Source organism: Rhamphochromis sp. 'chilingali' (genome assembly GCF_963969265.1).
Source record: "Rhamphochromis sp. 'chilingali' genome assembly, chromosome: 1".
NCBI lineage: Eukaryota > Metazoa > Chordata > Actinopteri > Cichliformes > Cichlidae > Rhamphochromis > Rhamphochromis sp. 'chilingali'.
Window position 1 is genome coordinate 24025881 of NC_137929.1, and position 21051 is coordinate 24046931.

Genomic DNA, 21051 nt, shown 5'->3' on the forward strand with positions numbered 1-21051 from the left:
TTTGTATGTCATGTTGCATGAGTAAGACAACAAATCAACAAGAAACACACTCAGGGAGTGTGTGAGTTATCTGATATCAAATAAAATTTCCATCTGTGCACAAATGTTTTTAAAGAGTGATTTAAAAACATTTAAATTTAATGTCTCTTTTCATTCATTTCTGTCTCTCTCTCTCTCTCTTGTGATTGTTGACATGACTGAAACTCTACCTTAATTTTTGATATGTATGTTTTTTGAACACATGACCTTTTCCCTATTTTCTTAATAACAATGCCTTTGTTGTAAAGCTACACAAAATTAACATGCTACATTCATCCAAGGTGATGAAATTCTTTGACAGTTGCTATATATAGTACACTTTATGTCAACACAGTCAAAAGTTTGGACACACTGTCACGGATTTGCTGTGTGGTAGGCAAGATGTGGAGCAGGCACGTGCAGGGGGGGGGGGGGGGGGGGGGGCTAGAGGGGCTTGAGCACCCGCCCCTTTCCTGATGGGTGCCCAAAGTGCCCTTTTGTTGAGGCAACTTTTTAAAAAAAAATCTTTTTATTTCATTTTTATTTTTTTTATGTGTGTGTGTGTGCGTGCGGAGTCCTGTCTGTGCCCCTCAACAATAATATTTAACTATTAATCACAGTTTTGCTAAATAAAAGGATCTTCTTGCATCAGTCACATGATCACATTTAACCAATGATCGCCCTTGACGGCAGAACGCGCTGGTTACGAGCCGGGAAAGAGCTCACAAAGAGCACGCGCATTTTTAGCAGTCCAGACCTGTAGAAGAAACACAAGTTAACTCAGAGACACAGACTGATGCGACAAAACCAGTAAGTAGGTGTACCGCGTACACTGTAGTGTGTAGCACACAGGAGTATCAGCTTATTACGTACACGTTGGTAAGTTGTCTTGTGGCAACTGACGAACTGAAACAAACGAGCGTGCTGTGTGTGCAACAGCGCGACAAACATTACCTGTCCTTTTATTAACTGCACAAGTAGTGCTGGTCACAGCTGCTGGCTACCTGTGTAAGGCTGTCATGGGTCTGTAGCTCTGTCACCGTTTTAGGGAACATATTTAGTTTTAAAGTATTCAGAACATATTTAGTTTTAAAGTAAGTTTCCGGGCTTTTCCTGCCTTTCTGGAGGGATTATATTTCACTAAAAAACGATCTAATATGCATGTCCACATAATAATTATTATAATTATAATATATTAAAAACACACGCTGTATTTTAAAGAACATACATTAAGAAGCAGATTATATTAGATTTATATTTTAAATAAGACAAAATTTGGATTTTACAGCAGTAAAATGATTGTATCTCTACAGTTTAAACATGTAATAAGCTTTGCCCCTGCACAGAGTGGATAGTGAAACAAATGAAATCATCATAATGACATTATTTCATATTTATTACTTCCCCCTCCTCATTGCTTTATTATTGTAGCTCTAGTAATGAATAATAATGTAAGGATTCTGGATCAGCACCGTGATGCCCATAGTATATACAGTATTCTGAAGAAGGTCTAAAATGTCCCTGTGTGTGCATGCATGTGTGTTTTATTTAGATGGATTTTTAAAAAAAATATTACTCATGATATAACATTGTCCAGACATGCCTGGTAAGGACATGAGGAGGAAACAGTAGGAGCTGTGTGAGGATACTAAAGGCAGGGCTATAACATTTTTCTGTCATCATTTTATTATAGATTAAGTGCAAGAGTTGTTAGGTGTGGATAATTAGATTATAGTTTATTGCAATATCAAGTTGTGCCTTGTTCTCACATAGACAGCAAGTGGGAGAGTGATATATGAAATGATGGGATGGAAGGAAGAAGAGAAGCAAAGAGTGATTCACAGGCAGAGCCTAAATTATTTCTCACAGTTTTTTATTGCCTTATGGTTCCAAGCGCTGTCACCAATCTTTGCATTTTGTTATTATCTCATGACACTTGTTTAATCAGCTACCACCTCTCCTGTGGACTTTTTAATGTCTACAGTCTCAGATCAACACAGCCCTGCCCTTCCTATATTAGATTCTTGATGAATGTGTGTTGTTGTTATTCAGCCTGGTTCAATGTGCCCCTTTTTAACTTTGAGCACCCGCCCCTTTAAACCTCTCTGCACGGCCCTGATGTGGAGTCAAATGCAGGACTCAATGAAAAATTGAAAAAATGGACTCTACACATGTTTTATAGTTTAGATTCCTGAAAGTAGCCACCCTTTGTTTTCTTGATATCGCTGCAAACCCTTGGCCTTCTCTCAATAAGTTTCATGATGTATTCACCTGAAATGGTTTTTCACTTCATAGATGTGCCTTATCAGGATTCATTTGTGAAATTTCTTGCCTCCTTGAGATGAGATCATCAGTTGTGTTGTGCAGAAGTCAGGTTGGTACACAGCTGACTTCTGACTGATACACCCTAAATATTGCACGGTTAAAAATAACCCAATTTGTAACCCAATGCTGGGTCAAATATTGTTGTTGTTTCAACTTAACAGGGTTGGGTTACTGGTTTGACCCAGCACTCTGGGTTAGGATAACTATCCAAAAATTGGGTTAAATTGACCAATAACCAACTTGAGGTTAATAAAATTGGGTCGAAACTCAAAACCTATCACTAGTGTTATATTACCTTTAGCATTTAGGTTAAGATTTCTACTTACTATAAAATTCAGCATATAAAAACTAGATTCAAAACAGATTTTCTCAAAAATACGTTTATTGCCATATGATACATAGAACATACAGCAAACTTCATACAAAATATATCAATGAAAGTAAAATGCAAGTAAAAAAAAAATGTACCAAAAAATATATATAATTTATTATATCGATTACTTCAAATCAGTCTTTGGTTACAGCACATGTTAATACACATGAAGACATGCTATGTAAAGTCAGCTCTGTTTTAGAACAAATTACATGTAAAAGCTCTTAACTTTAAAAAACTGAAGAATTTATGATTTTTTCAGTACTTAACATCAGTGTTGGTCAAGTTACTTGAAAAAAGTAATCAGTAACTAATTACTGATTACTCCCCCCAAAAAGTAATCCCGTTACTTTACTGATTACTTATTTTCAAAAGTAATTAATTACTTAGTTACTTAGTTACTTTTTAAAAACACGATTTACAACCTGAAGAGGTGATAAAGCGATAGATCTTTCAGCCCAATTCTACTTTTTCTACATAATCCATCATACAAAATGTAATCAAATGGAAAAGTCTCTTTTTTTTAACTTGTTTTATCAGTTTTAATCCTTTAACTTTATGCATCAAATAAATATTAAATTATATGCACCATTCTCTGACTTGAAGAACTTAGTTTAATATTTAAACTTATTTTCTGCACATTCCAGCACATAAAATAAAATATTTTTTGTGTTTACACTCACTCTTTCAAATAGATGCAAGTAAAACACAGCAGAAAATAAATAAAGTCAAAGACTCAGTGGTCGTTTTGCTCTATTTTCACCTGTAAAGCAGGACTGGGGGTAGGCGGAGGTTTACCCTGGTGCAGGTGTGCTGCGGTCAGTTGACGAATCCGCGAGTTTCTCTGTGAGTTTCCCATTACGTCTGTGCTTGCTTGAAAGTTTAGGGGTTTTTTTTCGCTGTAAAAAGTTTTCTTCCCACGCACAACGGACGCTAATGTTTTTGTCACTTTTTATGGAATCAAACTCAAAATAAGGTCAGTATTTCCAAGCTTTAAACGCTGCACGCTCATACTCGCTCCCACAATCGATATATGATCCATTGTTGATCTGGACACAGCTGTTGTCACCAACGGCGCACTTGCTTACGTCACTGTCATGAGACATTCTCGCAAAAAAATCACGGTTTTAGTAACGCAGTAACGCAGCGTTCCTACGGGAAAGTAACGGTAATCTAATTACCGATTTTGCAATAGTAATCCCTTACTTTACTCGTTACTTGAAAAAAGTAATCAGATTACAGTAACGCGTAACGCGTTACTGCCCATCTCTGCTTAACATACATCAACACTTGGCAAGACTTAGAAAAGTGGCAAGAGGGAATCTCCTTCTCAGATAATTTCATGCACCTTTATGAGCAACATTTTACGCTTCCATCATAGCTAAATGAGCTCTCACTCGATTTGTCATATTCAGTGTTGGGAATAACGCGTTATTAAGTAACGCGTTACAGTAACTACGTTATTATTGTGGTAACGAGCACGGTAACTAGTTATTATGCCAAAATCAGGAACGCGTTAGTCGTTACTGGGATTTAGATAGGGTCGTTACTCGTTACTTCGTGTGGTGGCTGTCGCGGAGCTTCCACAGATGCAGTAACATTAGCAAGTGGTGGAAGCCAGCAGGTGGATGAAGGAAAAGGGAGGCAAGAGGAGAGACCCGAAGCGGCCGCCGGTCCGAGTGTGAACTGAACTTCAGGTAAGAAGTTATGACCTGCAGTCTCTCTGGGTCAGATATAAACCAAGTTTAGGTGCAGTTTATTTTCGTTGTGCTGACTTTTTCCGTACTGCGTGCTAGCTAGCATGAGGGAGTTTCTATACAGCTGGGTGGGTGCTATGAAGTTAATGGTACGCTGGAGCCACTATCAGGGACAAACAGAGACTGCAGCGTGTTGTGCGCTCTGCTGAGAAGGTGATTGGCTGCAGACTCCCATCTCTGCAGGACCTGTACACCTCCAGGACACTGGGGCGTGCAGCTCGGATCTCAGCTGACCCTTCTCACCCTGGACACAGTCTGTTTGACCTGCTCCCCTCAGGCAGGAGGCTCCGGTCCATTCGCACCAGAACCTCTCGCCATAAGAACAGTTTCTTCCCCTCTGCTGTTGAACACATGAACAATAACCATAAGACTGTTCCCACCACTAACACATGACCCTACGCTGTGTTCACTGCATCATTCAATGTTTGGCACTGATCACCACCTGCACTCATGTACATATCTATCTACTTAGCACTTTTAATTCTTATTCTTATTTTTATTTTAATGTCTATTTTAGCGTAATTTATGAAAGTATGTTTGCACTGAAGCACCGCAGCAATTTCCTAATGTTGTAAACCTGCTCAACATTTGGCAATAAAACCCTTTCTGATTCTGATTCTGATGATGTTGCACTTTATTTTGTTCATAAGTTATTAGAGTTGCCAACCGTCCAGTCTTGTATTCAGAGAAAATATTACGCGTTTCTTATTGAGGTGAAAAGGAACAGTTTGTCCCCTAATTCAGCTACAATGAAAAAGGCACAAAGCTGGAGTTATTCTGTGTCTTTACGCTGCACAGCTGCCTCTTCTTCTTTCATTCTCCCCCCTCCCTCTCCCGTTTCTACTTCAATCATGAAAACTGATCAGTGATCAGCTGATCGGCTCTCTTGTTTGTTTATCGCCCACTTTGCGCCAAAAGAGGAAACCAGCGGATGTCGCGCTAAACCGGGGCGACCGTGGCTCAGGGGGTTGGGAAGCGTATCTGTAACCGGAAGGTCGCCGGTTCGATCCCCGGGCTCTCTGTCCTGGTCGTTGTGTCCTTGGGCAAGACACTCTACCCTACAGCCTACTGGTGTTGGCCAGAGGGGCCAATGGCGCGATATGGCAGCCTCGCTTCTGTCAGTCTGCCCCAGGGCAGCTGTGGCTACAACCGTAGCTGCCTCCACCAGTGTGTGAATGTGGGAGTGAATGAATAGTGGCATTGTAAAGTGCTTTGGGTGCCTTGAAAAGCGCTATATAAATCCAATCCATTATTAAACAACAGCAGCACGTTTAAGCTTGATCAGCTGTTGTTAGAATTTATTTAATATTAATTTCTAGTATCAGCTGATGTTTGCTGGAGCCATCCATCCATCCATCCATCTTCATCCGCTTTATCCGGGGCCGGGTCGCGGGGGCAGCAGCCTAAGCAAAGAGGCCCAGACCTCCCTCTCCCCAGCCACCTCCTCCAGCTTATCCGGGGGAACACCAAGGCGTTCCCAGGCCAGCCGAGAGATATAATCTCTCCAGCATGTCCTGGGTCTGCCCCGGGGCCTCCTCCCGGTGGGACATGCCTGGAACACCTCACCCAGGAGGCGCCCAGGGGGCATCCTTGTCAGATGCCCGAACCACCTCAGCTGGCTCCTTTCGATGTGGAGCAGCAGCTGCTCTACTCTGAGCCCCTCCCGGATGGCCGAACTTCTCACCCTATCTCTAAGGGAGAGGCCAGCCACCCTTCGGAGGAAGCTCATTTCTGCCGCTTGTATCCGCGATCTCGTTCTTTCGGTCACTACCCACAGCTCGTGGCCATAGGTGAGGGTAGGGACGTAGATCGACCGGTAAATTGAGAGCTTCGCTTTTACACTCAGCTCCCTCTTCACCACGACGGACCGGTGCAGCGTCCGCATTACTGCAGCCGCAGCCCCAATCCGTCTGTCGATCTCCGGCTCTCTTCTCCCATCACTCGATGCTGGAGCCACAGCTGCAAAAAAGCTGCTGGTCATGATATGGTTTGGTTATCTGGTGAGAGGGAAACATGAAGATGAAACCAGGAGATGTCCTTACTGGATCATCAGAGCTGAACAGGTGATGGAGAAACAGGTTTACCTTTTAGGTGACATGAATGAGTTGAAGGGAAGTTATGAACTGTTTCTGAGAGACAAATAACCCCAGGATCCTTTTTTAGGTAGCTGACAGCTGGTAACTGTGCAGGGGCGGATCTAGCAAAGTGTTGCCAGGGGGCCAGGTAGGGCATTAACAGGGAAAGGGGGGGACAAAGAAATACTTTTCTTTCTTATTCTCATTTAAAATGTCTGGCTTTTAATAAATAATTATCTGAATCTTACAACAAACGATTGATAGATTAATGCATATATACCATCAGAACAGTGTGCATCACTGTCACAACAGTGTTTGTTTTCATTCAAAGGCTTTATGATTTTTCCTATAATGGTGGGCCGGTCTTTAGTCAAAATGCCCGGGACAATTTTTTCTGTCCCAGTCCAGCCCTGTATGCAGCTCATCTGCAGTCTGGTGTTACCTACATCTTCCTATTCAGAAGGCAGAATTTCCGAGTTCTGAGTACAATCGAGAGCACCACGACTGCAGTTTTTGTGTTGGATGTAAAAGGCGCACATGACGCTGTGACGTAGGCTAGAATCATGGCAGCAGTCAATGACGGTCCAGGCGTGGGATTTCTCTCGTGGAAATATGCACATTATCTTTTCCTTTCTATTGGTAGGTGGCACAGTGCACTTGTGGCAAGTAAGCAAGCTAGAAGACTGGCAAAGTTATGGAAGCAACACATTAACAAGAGAATTCTGAGTAAAACCAAAGTTACTTTCCCTAGTAACTAGTTACTTTGAAAGTAACGAATAACTTGAAGTAACTGAGTTACTTTTGAGAGAAGTAACTAGTAATGCAACTAAGTTACTATTTTAAAGTAACTTACCCAACACTGGTCATATTTGGTTCATGTCCTGGGATTCATCTATTCTTGGGATAGATGACAGTGTGAAGGAATTCCCAAACCTGGGTGCATGGGTAACTTGCATTAAAAAAAACAAACAACAACAACTTTGAAGCAGCCATCAACAGACCTTAGACTGCTAGACAGTAGGGCTGCCACAAACGATTATTTTGATAGTCGACTAGTCACCGATTATTTTTGCGATTAGTCGACTAATCAGATCATCATCCATTGAACGTAAAAGTACAGCTTATTGCACCAGCAGCATCTGCTCTTATATAACTATCATTAGCTTACAGCTTTAAGTGTTTAAGGTCTGTGCTAACTAAAAATAAAGACAAGATGATAGTTTATTGAATTTTAATTAAATGTGCAGATTGTTTCGGTGGAGTTTAATAAACTCAGCCGATTTACTCAGGAACAAATAAAATACTGAAAAAAGCCAAACAATAACATTTTTAAGTTATCTAAGTGACTTATATATGTTTAACCTGAGTAGGGCGGTGGGTTTGAAAACGATCTGCCGGGAGTCCGGTGCTCTCATGGCCCCCGGCTAGCTATCGAGCTAGTGGGTAACAGACGTCTCCGAAAACGTCGGAGCGCTTTTGAAAATATGTGGTGTCTTGATAAACTGAGCAGATATTTGAGGTTTACACAGCTACATTCTCGCCTGAAAATATGTTAAATGTTTATTTTGTGACCCAGAAAGAATAATAAGAGTAACATTAAAACTAACTAGCTGCCGCCATTGTTGGAAACTGAGCTGGGCTGCGCTATGAATTCTGGGACAAAGCTTCTTCTTCTTCTTCTTCTTCTTCTTCTTCTTCGGGGTTTAACGGCAGCTGGCATCCTTGTACATGCAGTGCTGCCATCTTCTGTTTCAGTCCGTTATTACACTCTTAAATCCTACTACTTATTCCTGCGTCTTTTGGGATCTTACAAAGCTTCAAACGACGCGTCGACTATTAAATCAGTCGTCGACGATTTTGATAGTCGACGTAATCGTGACTAGTCGATTAATCGTGGCAGCCCTACTAGACAGAAATCCAGTTGCTGGCCTATGAGTTCTGCAAGGGCTGAGCCATGCATCCTAAAATTTTTAAACAAAAGAAAAGAAAAGGCAAAGGTCAGTAAAGTAAGATGTAAACATACACGGCAGACCCAGTGGCATTTTGATACTGTTTATTAATACTTAGCCGGTTGCTGTTTACAACGCACACAGAGCTGCAGCTCTCCCGCTGCCCGCTCAACATTACCACAACAACCACAACCACAGGACCCAGTACAATATTTAATTCGGCGGGGCGTGATTGCGGATGCTGTGCAGGTGCGTCCGGGGCCTTGAGTGCCAAAATGAATTAATTATTAATCATTAAATGATTAAATGTGTAATTAATTATACAAATTGGAATAATCAGTTAAACAAATATGTTATTATTTAATGGTCATTCATTTAATTTAAAATGTTTAATTATTGTTGTTGGATTTGTATTGTTGATTATCATTTATGCTTAGAAATATCTACTTATATATGCTTAGAGTTTTATAATTAGTTGTAGATTGATAGAGGTTTGATGCTTAGTAGTCTGCAGAGACATTGTGTGCATTCCAGAGTGCTCTGGGAGCATGGGAGAGGTCGTACCTTGTCTTATTGTTTTATGGTAGGATAAATGTATCTATATCTGTTTTAGTCTAAGTGCCTTTTGTTTAGATGAACTGCTGGACTTCCAGACCAGCAGGTTTAGGGAAGTCATTTATGGGGTCACACTCTGACCCCACACACACACACACTTACAAAACCACAGGCAAGGTACTCTTTGTGTGTATGTAGACGTCATATGTTAATGAACCTATGTATATTCATGTAACCTCCATAAAAGAGCAGCGCACGAGAGCAACTGGGGTCAAGCGAAGGAACGGCGCTTGTCCGGTTCTCTCCCGTGCACGAGAAACATGAAGAACTTTGCCTACTCGTGTCTTGCTTTGCTGTGTAATTACATTGTCTTCAACGTTCCAGTGCATAGGGTTAAGCTACAAACCTATCAATTGTATTTAATTCCATTTGTAATTAATTAATGATACATTTAATTTTTTATACTGTGGTGGACCACCAGGTGTCTCCAGTGTGAGGGGAAGTGAGAGGGTTAGGTTTTGGTGCCTTGAGTGTTTAGTTGTGATAAGCCGAGATTAAAGTTGGAGTGAAATACTGGGATCTCTCGTGTTGTGCTTACAAACCTCCACAATACATTTAATTAATTATTGATTTATTTCCAATTTTAATAAACTATTGAAACATTTAATCAATAATTTAATGATGTATTTAATTAATTCACATTGGCACTCCTGGCCCAGCTGCTGTGTTCATGAATTGGATTTTATTTCAATCTAACCCATCAAAGTCAGCGTGCAGGGTTAACGGTGATCAAGTCAAAACCATTACTTTTTACAGATAGCCAGTCTTTTAGTATGGAATGCCAGGACTGCCATAATGAATTAATTAAATACACCATTAAATAATTAATTAAGTGTGGCAATAATTAATTAAAATTGGAAATAATTAATTAAAATTGGAAATAATTAATTAAAAATGTTTTTGACACATTTAATTTAATTATTAACACATTTAACTAATTATTTAATGGTGTATTTAATTAATTCATTTTGGTACAGTTGACTCCTTCAGGTCTCACCATGAAAATTTTTTATCAACCTCACCCATCAAACCCAGGGGGCGGGGTTAACACTGATCGAGTCAAAACCATTGCTTTGGCCTGGTGGCCATTGTTTTTAGCACACAACAACTGGCATGTGGAAACTAACAGAACTGAACTTTGAAAAACCCTGTGTGGAGATACAGAAATTATTTTATTGGTGCCATATAATCTGCATCATTATAACTGCATTAATAACATTCTTTACAGCATTATTCCATTTAGTAATGGAATAATCCTGTGACACTAAGTGTTCTTTCAAATATAATATACTTACAGGTCTCTATCATTCATGGGGTGACTTTTTTACTGACTGTTAATAAATACCATATTATGTGGGAAATAAATAAATGTGAGATTATTAAACTGACAATATCAATTTCCATATAAACACATTGCAACTTCCTCATTGCCTTATGTAAAAATTATCTTCCCTTTAGAGTATATAATGAACAATCAACAATGTTTCACAGTGTTTTATTTTTTTATAGTTATTCTATAGATGGAATTAGTGAGGCAGATTTTTTTAATATGAGATAAAAACAATAAAGATGTGTAACATGAAGTCAGACTGCCAGGACATTCATGTAATTCTCGCAATTATTTTATAATATAGGTGCATCACAATATAGGTGCAAGGCTTCAGTTGGCTGTACATTAACCACTGTTGCCTGCAGATGTCACCCATGAGTGTAATTAATGAAGGTTAATGAACCAGTTTTTGACACAGTGGTTCAAAGAGGTTCAGAGCTTCATGAAACCTCTGTTTGCCATCACTAGGCGCAAGAACCTAAACCAAATTCCAAAATGGGGGTGTGTCACGGAGGAGCGCCACACCACAACTGCACTCTGGGGGCTTTTATAGATCATTGGCACAATGGCAGCAGGGCTTGCCACTTCCATGATGGCAACAAGTCACACCAGTTCTCCGACCCTATATACTAGATTTGCCACACCAACAGGCTGGCAAATCTAGTTTGTAGGCAAAAACATAAAATGCAAGACTTGACTAATAAGCTAAATAACAAGAGCCACTGGAGAGTAACATAATATATAAAAAATACTGACAACCTAAAGGTCCAAAGGACACGATGAATAAAACCAAAACAATAATTATTCAAAAAGTTATGAGCCCCAGAATTTCAAAACAAGTGCCAGGTACTGTGATATTTATTAGCAGAATGGAGAAGTGTTACTTCTGCTGGTGGGTGGAAATCCCACAGTGGAAATATTATTATTATTATTATTATTATCATTTCTAAGAGTGTAATAATTGTAATTGGAATGAAAAGAAAAGAAAAGCAGAAACACTGATGAGTTTTTTAAAAATTGTGTTTTCAAAAGATTTACTGAATTAAAAGTAAGAACAGAACAATATAAGAGCCTGATACAATGTTTTAATGTGTAATAAAATGTAATATATGTTATATCAGCACCTCATTATAAGTTAGACTACAATAAATGCGTTGATTTACATTCCACCACTGGGTTTCCTGTTTTTTATCTTAATATTCTTTGAAAGTAAGCAAATATAAAGAACAACAAACAGGATGTTATTCAGTATCATGTCTTTGTAAAAGATTTATATTTATTCAGGTGTTTTGTACATCCAGTTTTTAATAAGAAGTGAAGCGATCCACAAAACATCAATAAATGATCAATCCTCCAGCAAATGCCAGTCTGATTCTTCTGGTTTCCTGTAATCTACTGGATGCAGCTACTTCCTTTTTTGTTCCTTAAAAACTCTACATGGATAACTTGAGTCCAAGATCAATTAACGTTTGGGACCCTGGAGGAGGGATAAGCAGAATGTGCAGAAATTTCTACAAATAAGCTGCACTTATTTCATTTTTCAGCTTAACAAATCATTTTGAAGGTCAGATGTAGTTAAATTATACGCATAAACATGTTTAATATGATTCAAATAAATCTGAATTTAGCTTTTAGACTTGATAAAAGAGTTTAGTTTAGTTTTATGGTACTGTATACACTACCAGTCAGAGGTCAGGGTCCTGTTCTTCGTACCTCGCTAAGTAAGTTAGCTGGATTAGATTGTTGACGATTTCGCGTGATCCTGGATCAGTCGGTTCCCCGAAGCTCATCCGGGACTTGCTGTCATAGCAACAGAGCCGTAAGCGTAAACCTGCTCGGGAGCAGGTTTACTTTATGTAAACAGGATTAGATCGCGGCCACGCAGGTATGTCCGCTTCATTTATACGAAAGCAACAGCGATAAATAAATAACATCAATGTAACTGAAGATAATGCAGCACTTGATCCTTTTATTGATGTCACACAGATACATACAGGTCATTTCCTAAAAAAGGGAAATGTACTATTAACATTCTATTACATGTATGTGATTATTACAGATGTAATTCATATTTCAGAGTAGTAATTGTAAATTACTTCGTGTAATCAAGATGAGAGACCACGGCTATAAAAGCGAAGGTGGATTTGGGAAGCCTGTCGCAGTCATATCCTGTCCGTTTACGCGAGCAGCCCTTTGCGGAAGGTGCAAGATTGATAAGGAGAGTCCTCAGAATTCAGCGTATATTGCGGGACAGACAGGATCCTTTAGCTCAGCGCGACAGTGTGCTCATTGAGAGATATCGATTTTCCCGTGAGGATATTATTTACTTAACCAACTTGTTGACGAGGGGGTGCAGGACCACCACCTGTCTTTTTTTGCTCTGCCCTTTTCTTGGTTGCTGTTATAAACAAACAAACAGATTATTTCAGGCTCTCTTTCCAAGAGACGAAAAGCAATATAAGTGATAAATATTACCATTCTGTAGAATATTCTTATATTTCACTTTTACTTGTTCCCATGTTCTAGTGGGTCCTGTTGTGGCTCTAATGTGAAAGAGGATATAATATAACAATATAATATAATGTAATATAATATTGGATAATATAGTGTAATATAATAAATCTACCCTACCGCCTACTGGTGTTGGCCAGAGGGGCCGATGGCGCAATATGGCAGCCTCGCTTCTGTCAGTCTGCCCCAGGGCAGCTGTGGCTACAACCGTAGCTGCCTCCACCAGTGTGTGAATGTGAGAGTGAATGAATAGTGGCATTGTAAAGCGCTTTGGGTGCCTTGAAAAGCGCTATATAAATCCAATATATTATTATTATTATTATTAAATTACTTACGAGTTTAATTTGTCAGCAACTTCCTGCCAGCCCTCTCTCCTTGCTTTTGCAGCCTTTGCAGTGTTCCCTTGCGTTCTGATTAAACTCTGAAACTCCTGAAATCCCTCACTCAGGAGTTCTTGTTCTGCTGCCGAAAAATACCGAGCCGAGCGCGCTCCTTCGACATTTTCGCCGACCAATCAGAGGGTTGCCGATCAATGTTTCTACTATCGATGCGTAGCCCCTTTTATGACACCCAGTGATGTCACATTACTGCGTCCAGCTGTACTAATCGTCAACAGCAGGTGTGTTCGGGGAACCGGATTAGCAAGCTCACGGTTAGCACGATGGTTTGATCTTGGATGTGTCATTTGATCTTGGATGTAGTAAGCGACGTACGAAGAACGGGCCCCTGGTGTACTAGACTGACTTTTACACAACACAACTGATGGTCCCAGCTCCAGGAGGCAAGAAAATTCACAAATGAACCCTGACAAGGTACACATGTGAAGTGAAAACCATTTCAGGTGACTACATCATGAAACTTATTGAGAGAAAGTCCAGGGTTTTCAGTGCTGTCAACAAAGCAAAGAGTGGCTATTGTCAGGAATTTAAAGTATAAAATGTGTTTAGAGTTATTTATCTAGTTTTTCTTTGCTACAAAATTCCATATATCTTGCTTTATATATTTCATGTCTTCAGAATCAGAATCAGAATACTTTATTGATCCCTGGGGGAAATTATTAAATTTATTATTATTCAGTTTGTAGAAAGTAGTAAAAATAAAGAAAAACCATTAAAGGTTTGTCCAAACCTTTGACTGTCATGTCAACAGTCACTAGAGCAGGGGTAGACAACTCCAGGCCTCGAGGGCAGGTGTCCTGCAGGTTTTAGATGTGTCCTTGATCCAACACAGCTGATTTAAATGGCTAAATTATTTACTTAACATATCGTGAAGTTCTCCAGAGGCTGGTAATGAACTCATCACTTGATTCAGGTGTGTTGACCCAGGGCGACATCTAAAACCTGCAGGCTCAGGTAGAACAGAAAAACACTACAACCAGTCCATTTACCAGTGAGTTGAACCCAATTCTGCTCAATATTACTTTGATCTCTTTTTAAGCTTCATGGTGCGATCCTCCACAACAGTTGTAGTTTCTCATGTTGCCCTTTGGAAACATTTATTACCCAGCCTTTACTATAATATGACTAAACTATTTCCTATAAGTTCATTTAAATTACAGAGTCGGTCCCAGACTAGTGGTTCTTTAATCTGAAGGGCAAATGCCAGGAGACTCAACACCTTTGTAGATCATCGTGGCAGTGACAGGGAGAGATACATTGGTCATGTGTCAACAGAAGCAGTGCCAGATATATGATGCATTTAATCCAACCCGTTGCTGACCCCGCTGCTGTTGAGTCCATCAAAACTGCATTATGCTTTCTATTAAGGACTTGATTGTGCAATACAGTTCAACAGAGTTCCAAACCTCTGCATGTTTTCTGTTTAAGAGGAAATGTTGAGCTGGAGCCAGTCTGCTCTGCGAAACCGTCAGAGGGATGTTAGCTATCCCAATAGCTGGCCGATGGGTGTTCTGGGTGGTTTCTCACAGTCTCTGTGTCTTCCTTTGGCTTTTATCTTTCTAAAGAAATAAGAGGAGTAAATGTTCATTGATCTTGGCCGGTGGTCAGCCTGGTTCTAGCAGGGGGTAGGAGGAGCAGTGATGTGAATGTTGCTGCTGCTGCTGCTGTAAGTTTTTGCTTCTTTCGATTTGTTTATTGTTTTATTAATGAGAATTAAAAACATAAATGTAAATATTTGATCATATTTGATCATAAATGAAAGCAATGAATAAAGGTTATTACGTGACATTTACTTAATTAGAAGAAAAACACAAAGAATCTTTTAATAAACATGATATACCTAGATTTTTTTTTAATAAATGTGTTAAATACAGACTCAGGTGAAGGTGAACACAAACTGTAGTTGTTTTCTTTCCTTATTGTAAACTATAATTAATTTTTTTTATATATTATATTTGTATTTTCTTTACACCAGAAGAAAATTAGCTGAAATTCTAGTAGTCTCATTGGACGCTAAAAGACTCTTTGAGTCTTTTTTTTACATCCTCTTTTGTGAAACAACACCGAATATCAGCAGCTTCTGTATTATACTGTTTGGCAAAGTCTCTGTTGTACTTCGCCATCACATATTTCCAGTAGTCTGATGCCTTAAAGCTCTCATCTGGAGGGATTTTCCAGTCTGGGTAAATTTCCTTGTATCTCTTGTAAGGGTGCCATTCATAGTTTGTATCACTGCAGCGAAAACACTGGTCACTGATCACAAGAGAAGAGCATATGTCAGTGATCAGTTTTTGCGTATTCGGCCAGAATATAGCCCATATGGTTTTCACTGCCCTATGCATAGCCAAGAAAACAGTCCTTATGAACTGGAAAAATAAAAATAATCTGAATTCTAACCAATATAGAAATTATCTATTAGATTACATTAGTCTTGATACAGCCTCTGCCACCACATCAGATCAATTTCTCTGGGCTCCTTTGATCAGCTCCATCACCTAGTGGGGGTGGGGGGTCATAGTTTGGTCCCGCCTTCACTGTTGTGATTGGTGTGGGGGTAGGGACAGGCTTAGGGCGTCGGGGGGTTCCCCGGAGGCATCTTTCTTGGGGGGCTCAACCCGGGGTAGCGGTCATGTCCAATTAGGGGCTCTGTTGGCTCTCAGGTGACGGATACCTCGTGGCTGCGTGCAGCGGGGCTAGGGGAGGGTCTGTGCTGACGGACGTGGGTTACTGACCTGGTAGCCTGGCTGCCCCTGGGTGGGTCCGGGATGGGCGTGAGGCTCTGGGGGCGCTCCGTCTCTGCAATGGCGTGTCCAGCGGGGTGGCCTGGGGGGGCACAGGCCACCCCCCCAACCAGACTGGCCACCCCAGGTGCCACCCCAAAGGTAAAACAATAAAATTCAATCAAATATCAAATGTCCGATTATGTTTTCACGGTGAAGCTCAGATATCCGAGTGTAAGTGAATGCAGCATCGGCTTCTGCGCTATGTGCATCACGTTAGCAGGAGAGCCAAGCACGAAAGACGGCACTGCAGGAAACAATTTTTCGGTGAAAGAAAATGAGGACAGAATAAATGTCCCGGTAAGTAATATTAAGTTTGTTGAGTTTAGTAAACTTGGGTGAAATTAGAATCCGAAGGAAAAAATAACACTTAAAGAATTATTGCAGCCGTCGAATATTTCAGACAGTATGCTACTGAGGGCAGCTAACATAAGAGTTATGAGTTATAAGATATAATCTAAGTCGTAACATTGCTGTATGGAGCTGCAGATTTGGTTGCAGGTTAACATAGCTGGACTGGCCATCGGGCATACCGGGCATATGCCCGGTGACTTATTTATTTTTTATTTTTTTTGTAATGGCATGAACAATGAGAGGTGGTGGATTGGCCAGATGCAGGTCGATGTGTAAAAATAACTCAGTTGTTTGGTGGTGGCTATGGCGGGGCTTCCACAGAGGCCAGCAGGTGGATGAGGGAAGGGGAGGCAGGAGGAGAGCCCCGAGGCAGCCACCAGTCCGAGTGTAAGGTGAACTGAACTTCAGGTAAGAAGTTATGACCTGCAGTCTATCTGGGTCAGATATAAACTAAGTTTAGGTGGAGTTTATTTTCGTTGTGCTGACTTTTTGCCGTCAGTTGCAATAACTCGTACTGCGTTCTAGCCAGCTTGATGGAGTTTTTAGGTGGGTGGGTTCTATGATGTTACTGATAGTGAACTTTATTTTATTCATAAGGTTAGTTAGTAGAGTTGCCAACGGCTCCTTAAAAAAATGGAATGGTCCCTCATTCAGAGAAAATATTACACGTTTCGTATTGAGCTGAGAAGAGACGCAGTTTGTCCCGAACTTTAGCTAGAATGGAAAAAGACACAAAGCTGGAGTTATTCTGTCGTTACGCTGCACAGCTGCCTCTTCTTCTCTCATTCTCTCCCCTCCCTCTCCTGTTGCTACTTCAATCATGAAACTGATCAATGATCAGCTGATTGGCTTTTCTCTCTCATTTATTTATCGCCCAGTTTAGGACTTTTTTCATGTCTTCATTGATTTTGATGAGCGACATAAAGGCACCTCGAGTACATCGACCACTGCTGACTGCAAACTGCACTCCAAACATGGTGTTAAGGAGAGTGGACTTTCCTGTGCCCTGAACTCCAAGAACTGTGACTACCAGGATCTTTCTGTTTGGAGACACCAAGTCACTGAGCTGAGAGAGAACATCACTCAACCATCTTAGAGGGATGTTGGATGCATCTCCATCTACAAGCTCAAGAGGAAATCCATCAAGCAACAACTCTGCACACAGTTTGGGCAGATGCTGCAGCTGTTGATGTGCTGGATTTGTTTGTGAAAGGGACAGTGAGGTTTCATAGATCTGACCCATTTCACGGAACAAGTGTTCAGTCCCCAGTGAGCTGTTGGAAATTTGTCTATCAATTTCTTTGATCTCCTCTTTGTTCTCAGAGTTCTTACATTTTTCTTTATATTTCTCCCGAAGTTCAGACAGTTTTACACGAGACATGTTATCGAGGTTCGTTCGCATCCATTTCAGGAAATAAAACCTCTCTGTTCCTGGGCTTGATATTGCATTAATGAAACATGTCATAACTGTTGACATGTCATAAAAGTTTTGTTTTTTTCGTAGTTCTTTTTTCCTTTTCTGAAGTTCGCTTTTGTAATCTTCTATATTTTCAGACCTGATATGTTGAAGTCGACATTCTTCTTTCTCTAAGCAGGTCAGTTCTTTCCATATTTCACCTTGTCGTTGAAGCTGATCTTCTTTGTATTTATGGATGTCTTGAATTTCAGCAGTGATGGCTTCTGCATTTGTCTTTGCAGTCTGACACTCTGGAGAGTCTTCATCAACCAGGATTCCCAGTTCGTGGGCAATGTCTGCCATCTGCTCTATTGTCATCTTCATCTTTGAGTTCCTAACTACATCTCTGACTGTTTCCCTCAGACTTTTCACAAAGTCTACATCATTTCTTTGTTTTGTCTTAATAATGATGTTGGTTTTGGTCAAGCCCAACGTCAGCACTAGGTTTTCCAAAGCATCTGTACTGTTGTGCTTGCTCTCATAGTTACCCACTAAGAAGATCTGTGCCTTGTGCTGTTGGTTGGTAAGTAGACTGAATTCAGATTCAGAGCCTAAATGGTCAAAGAACACAAAAACTGCTGCAGATCTCTGACACAGAAAGGAGTATTGTGTTTGAAAGCTTGCAATGTCTCCACAAAGGTTGGCTACAGCCACTGGTTGACTGAAAGTATCAATGTTTGCTTTTCCACAAGGAAGATACCAAGTAATTTCAGTCAGTCCATTGGATATTCTTCTTGGACTGTCACCACACTCCATGTTGCGATGAACATAGGTGTCATGGTAGTGCTGAGAATTGCTCAGAAGTTTATTGAGAATCTCTGACTTGGACGAGGAGCACTCACCCAGTCTGACAAAAGAGATCATTGGAAGTTCAGAGAGAACGATTCTGTCTTCAATGAAGCCCTTGGACTCTGACAGAGACTGAGGTCTGTACTTTTTAACAATGTCTTTCATGGCCCACAGCACGAGTGTGCACTGATTGGTGTCACAATTTGGAAGCAGCAGAGGAACAGAGAACTGACACATGGACATTTTGAATGCGATTTCCTGCTGCAGAAAACCATCAGAACACAGAAAGAGAGCAGTGATTATGTCAGGAGGGTTCACCTTGTCATCTGTGTTTGTACTGTTAAATAGATTTTCAAAGAATAACTTTGCATTCCCTGATGTATTGTCACTGCATGAATGACAAACTGAGGTATATGTCACATTCCTTGCTATCACATTAACCATCAAGAGTTTCCTTAGAAAATATCAAGGAAGGTCTGATTTCTGATTCCCGGGTTCATCAATAAGAGTCTTCTCATCAATCTCAAGTATTTTTCTGAGCGATATCTTTTTTCTGTAGTACTGCTCCAAGCCCAGATCTTCCAGTAACCTCGCCAGCTGTGTCTCTGTGGATAAAAAGATGGTTGTTATTTCTGGAAAAACAACCAAGTCAGCTACACTGGGATTGGTTTTATGTACTTTTTTTCTATTATATTTGAACACTCAAAGCGCTTTATACAACATGCCTCGTCAACACATATTTATACAAGCAGTGTTTTCTATACCTAAATGCATTCTGTCAAATCTTCACACTCTAATGAACAAAACAGAGAGCAACTTGGGTTTTATATTATGGGTTTAATATACTCTTTAAACCGTCAATCAAGTACTTTGAGTACAGTGAGCTTCACTTTTTCAAAGGCAAAAAGGGCATTCATTCTCAAAGAGTGTGTCTAATCATACATTTCAGTTTCACAGTTGCTACAATGAACAAACCCAGTTAAAACTTAACTAACTACTCTATCTACTGTCTACTCAGGTTTTACTGAATACACAGGTCAACAATTTTTTTTTTTTTTTTGTAATTATCAGAAACCACAACACACTTTTCTAAACCAGTTTTTCATGCAGATTTCAGATGTGCTTTCAGATTTTTCAGTCACGTCAACTTTTTCAAAAATGAGTAATATTAATTTGCAATGGATTTGTGTGTGTTAGGCGCACACTGACGCACACTGTGGCATAGATATAATGATCACTGTCAGTCAACTACCTCTGTGATTTGTTTGTGTATATTGCGTTCGGATTGTCACAATACAGCATCCAGCAATAGTCAGCCATCATGCACTCATTCTGCTCCATTAACTGAATGTCCTGATGAAAACGCTCTCCCTCTTCATGACTCACCATGCCAAGATTTCTGGAAAGAACTTGAGGTGAGTGTTGGAAGTGTATGTTCAATTACATGCAACAGCCCAGTTTCTGGTAGGACTCAAGCAGATGCTGAACTCCTTTATTGTATGCAGGAGACTTGTGGATGCCCAGAAAGTTTTCACAGAGCCACTACAAATTTGGCTGTTGGGAGAGTTTGTTTGAAGCCTTCATCCTGCAAAACAGACTTGTGGACCTATAAATATCCCTTCCTACATTTTTGCAGTGCTTATGTCTGACCAAGAAGCAGAAACTTGACACTGGTTTTTCATGGCTCATAGGCATCTTGTGGCTGTCAGTTAGGCTTGACATAATGTTCTGCAGTAGATCAGCTGTCCCACAGCCAAAGGAATCTGCAGAATTTGGTAAATCCTCCTTCCATTCCCACCAATATACCAATCACCTTCAGATAACAACAGATGTTCCACTGATGAGTTTTATACGCAACTGACTCAAGCAGTGTCTTCATGTAGTCATAGGACTTCTTTAGATGAACAGAATGGCATTTGGGACACTTGGTTTGGCTTTTCCACAAGCTTCTTTGTGAAGAATCAATAAAGAGATGACATTGAGCTAGAAAACGCTCTTGTGACAAACTGCTGGAGAGTCCGTCGATGTCATGACAATAGCACAGTGAGCCGTGAGCAGTGAAGAACGCTGTCAAGTTATCACTTTGACTTCTGTAGTGAGTTACAGCAACACCCTTGGCCAGCAAATGCTTCTGCTTAAGCCTCAAAGCAGGAAGTTCGGCTTTGTCTTTCATCAGATTTTGATCACAAACAACTATCAGCTCTGCTTGTGTCAAAGTCTCTTGTTTGTAAATCTTGGTTGTAAATCTACATCGGGGACCTAATCAGGATCTGATGACCCTGGACTTTAACCAGATGCACCTTGTTCCTCTTCACCTTCTA

The 21051-nt window shown here is 40.3% G+C and overlaps 1 protein-coding gene across 1 annotated transcript; it reads right to left on the bottom strand.

The window, feature by feature from the left end:
• Positions 1–17344: 17344 nt before the first annotated feature.
• On the bottom strand, positions 17345–19749 carry LOC308400072 (up-regulator of cell proliferation-like; the record flags this gene model as incomplete). The annotated part of the gene is made up of 1 exon (XM_080887568.1): positions 17345–19749. The coding sequence occupies exon 1, from the start codon at positions 19172–19174 to the stop codon at positions 17345–17347; it is 1830 nt and encodes a 609-aa protein (XP_080743694.1). The 5' UTR covers positions 19175–19749.
• Between the last annotated feature and the right edge of the window lie 1302 nt (positions 19750–21051).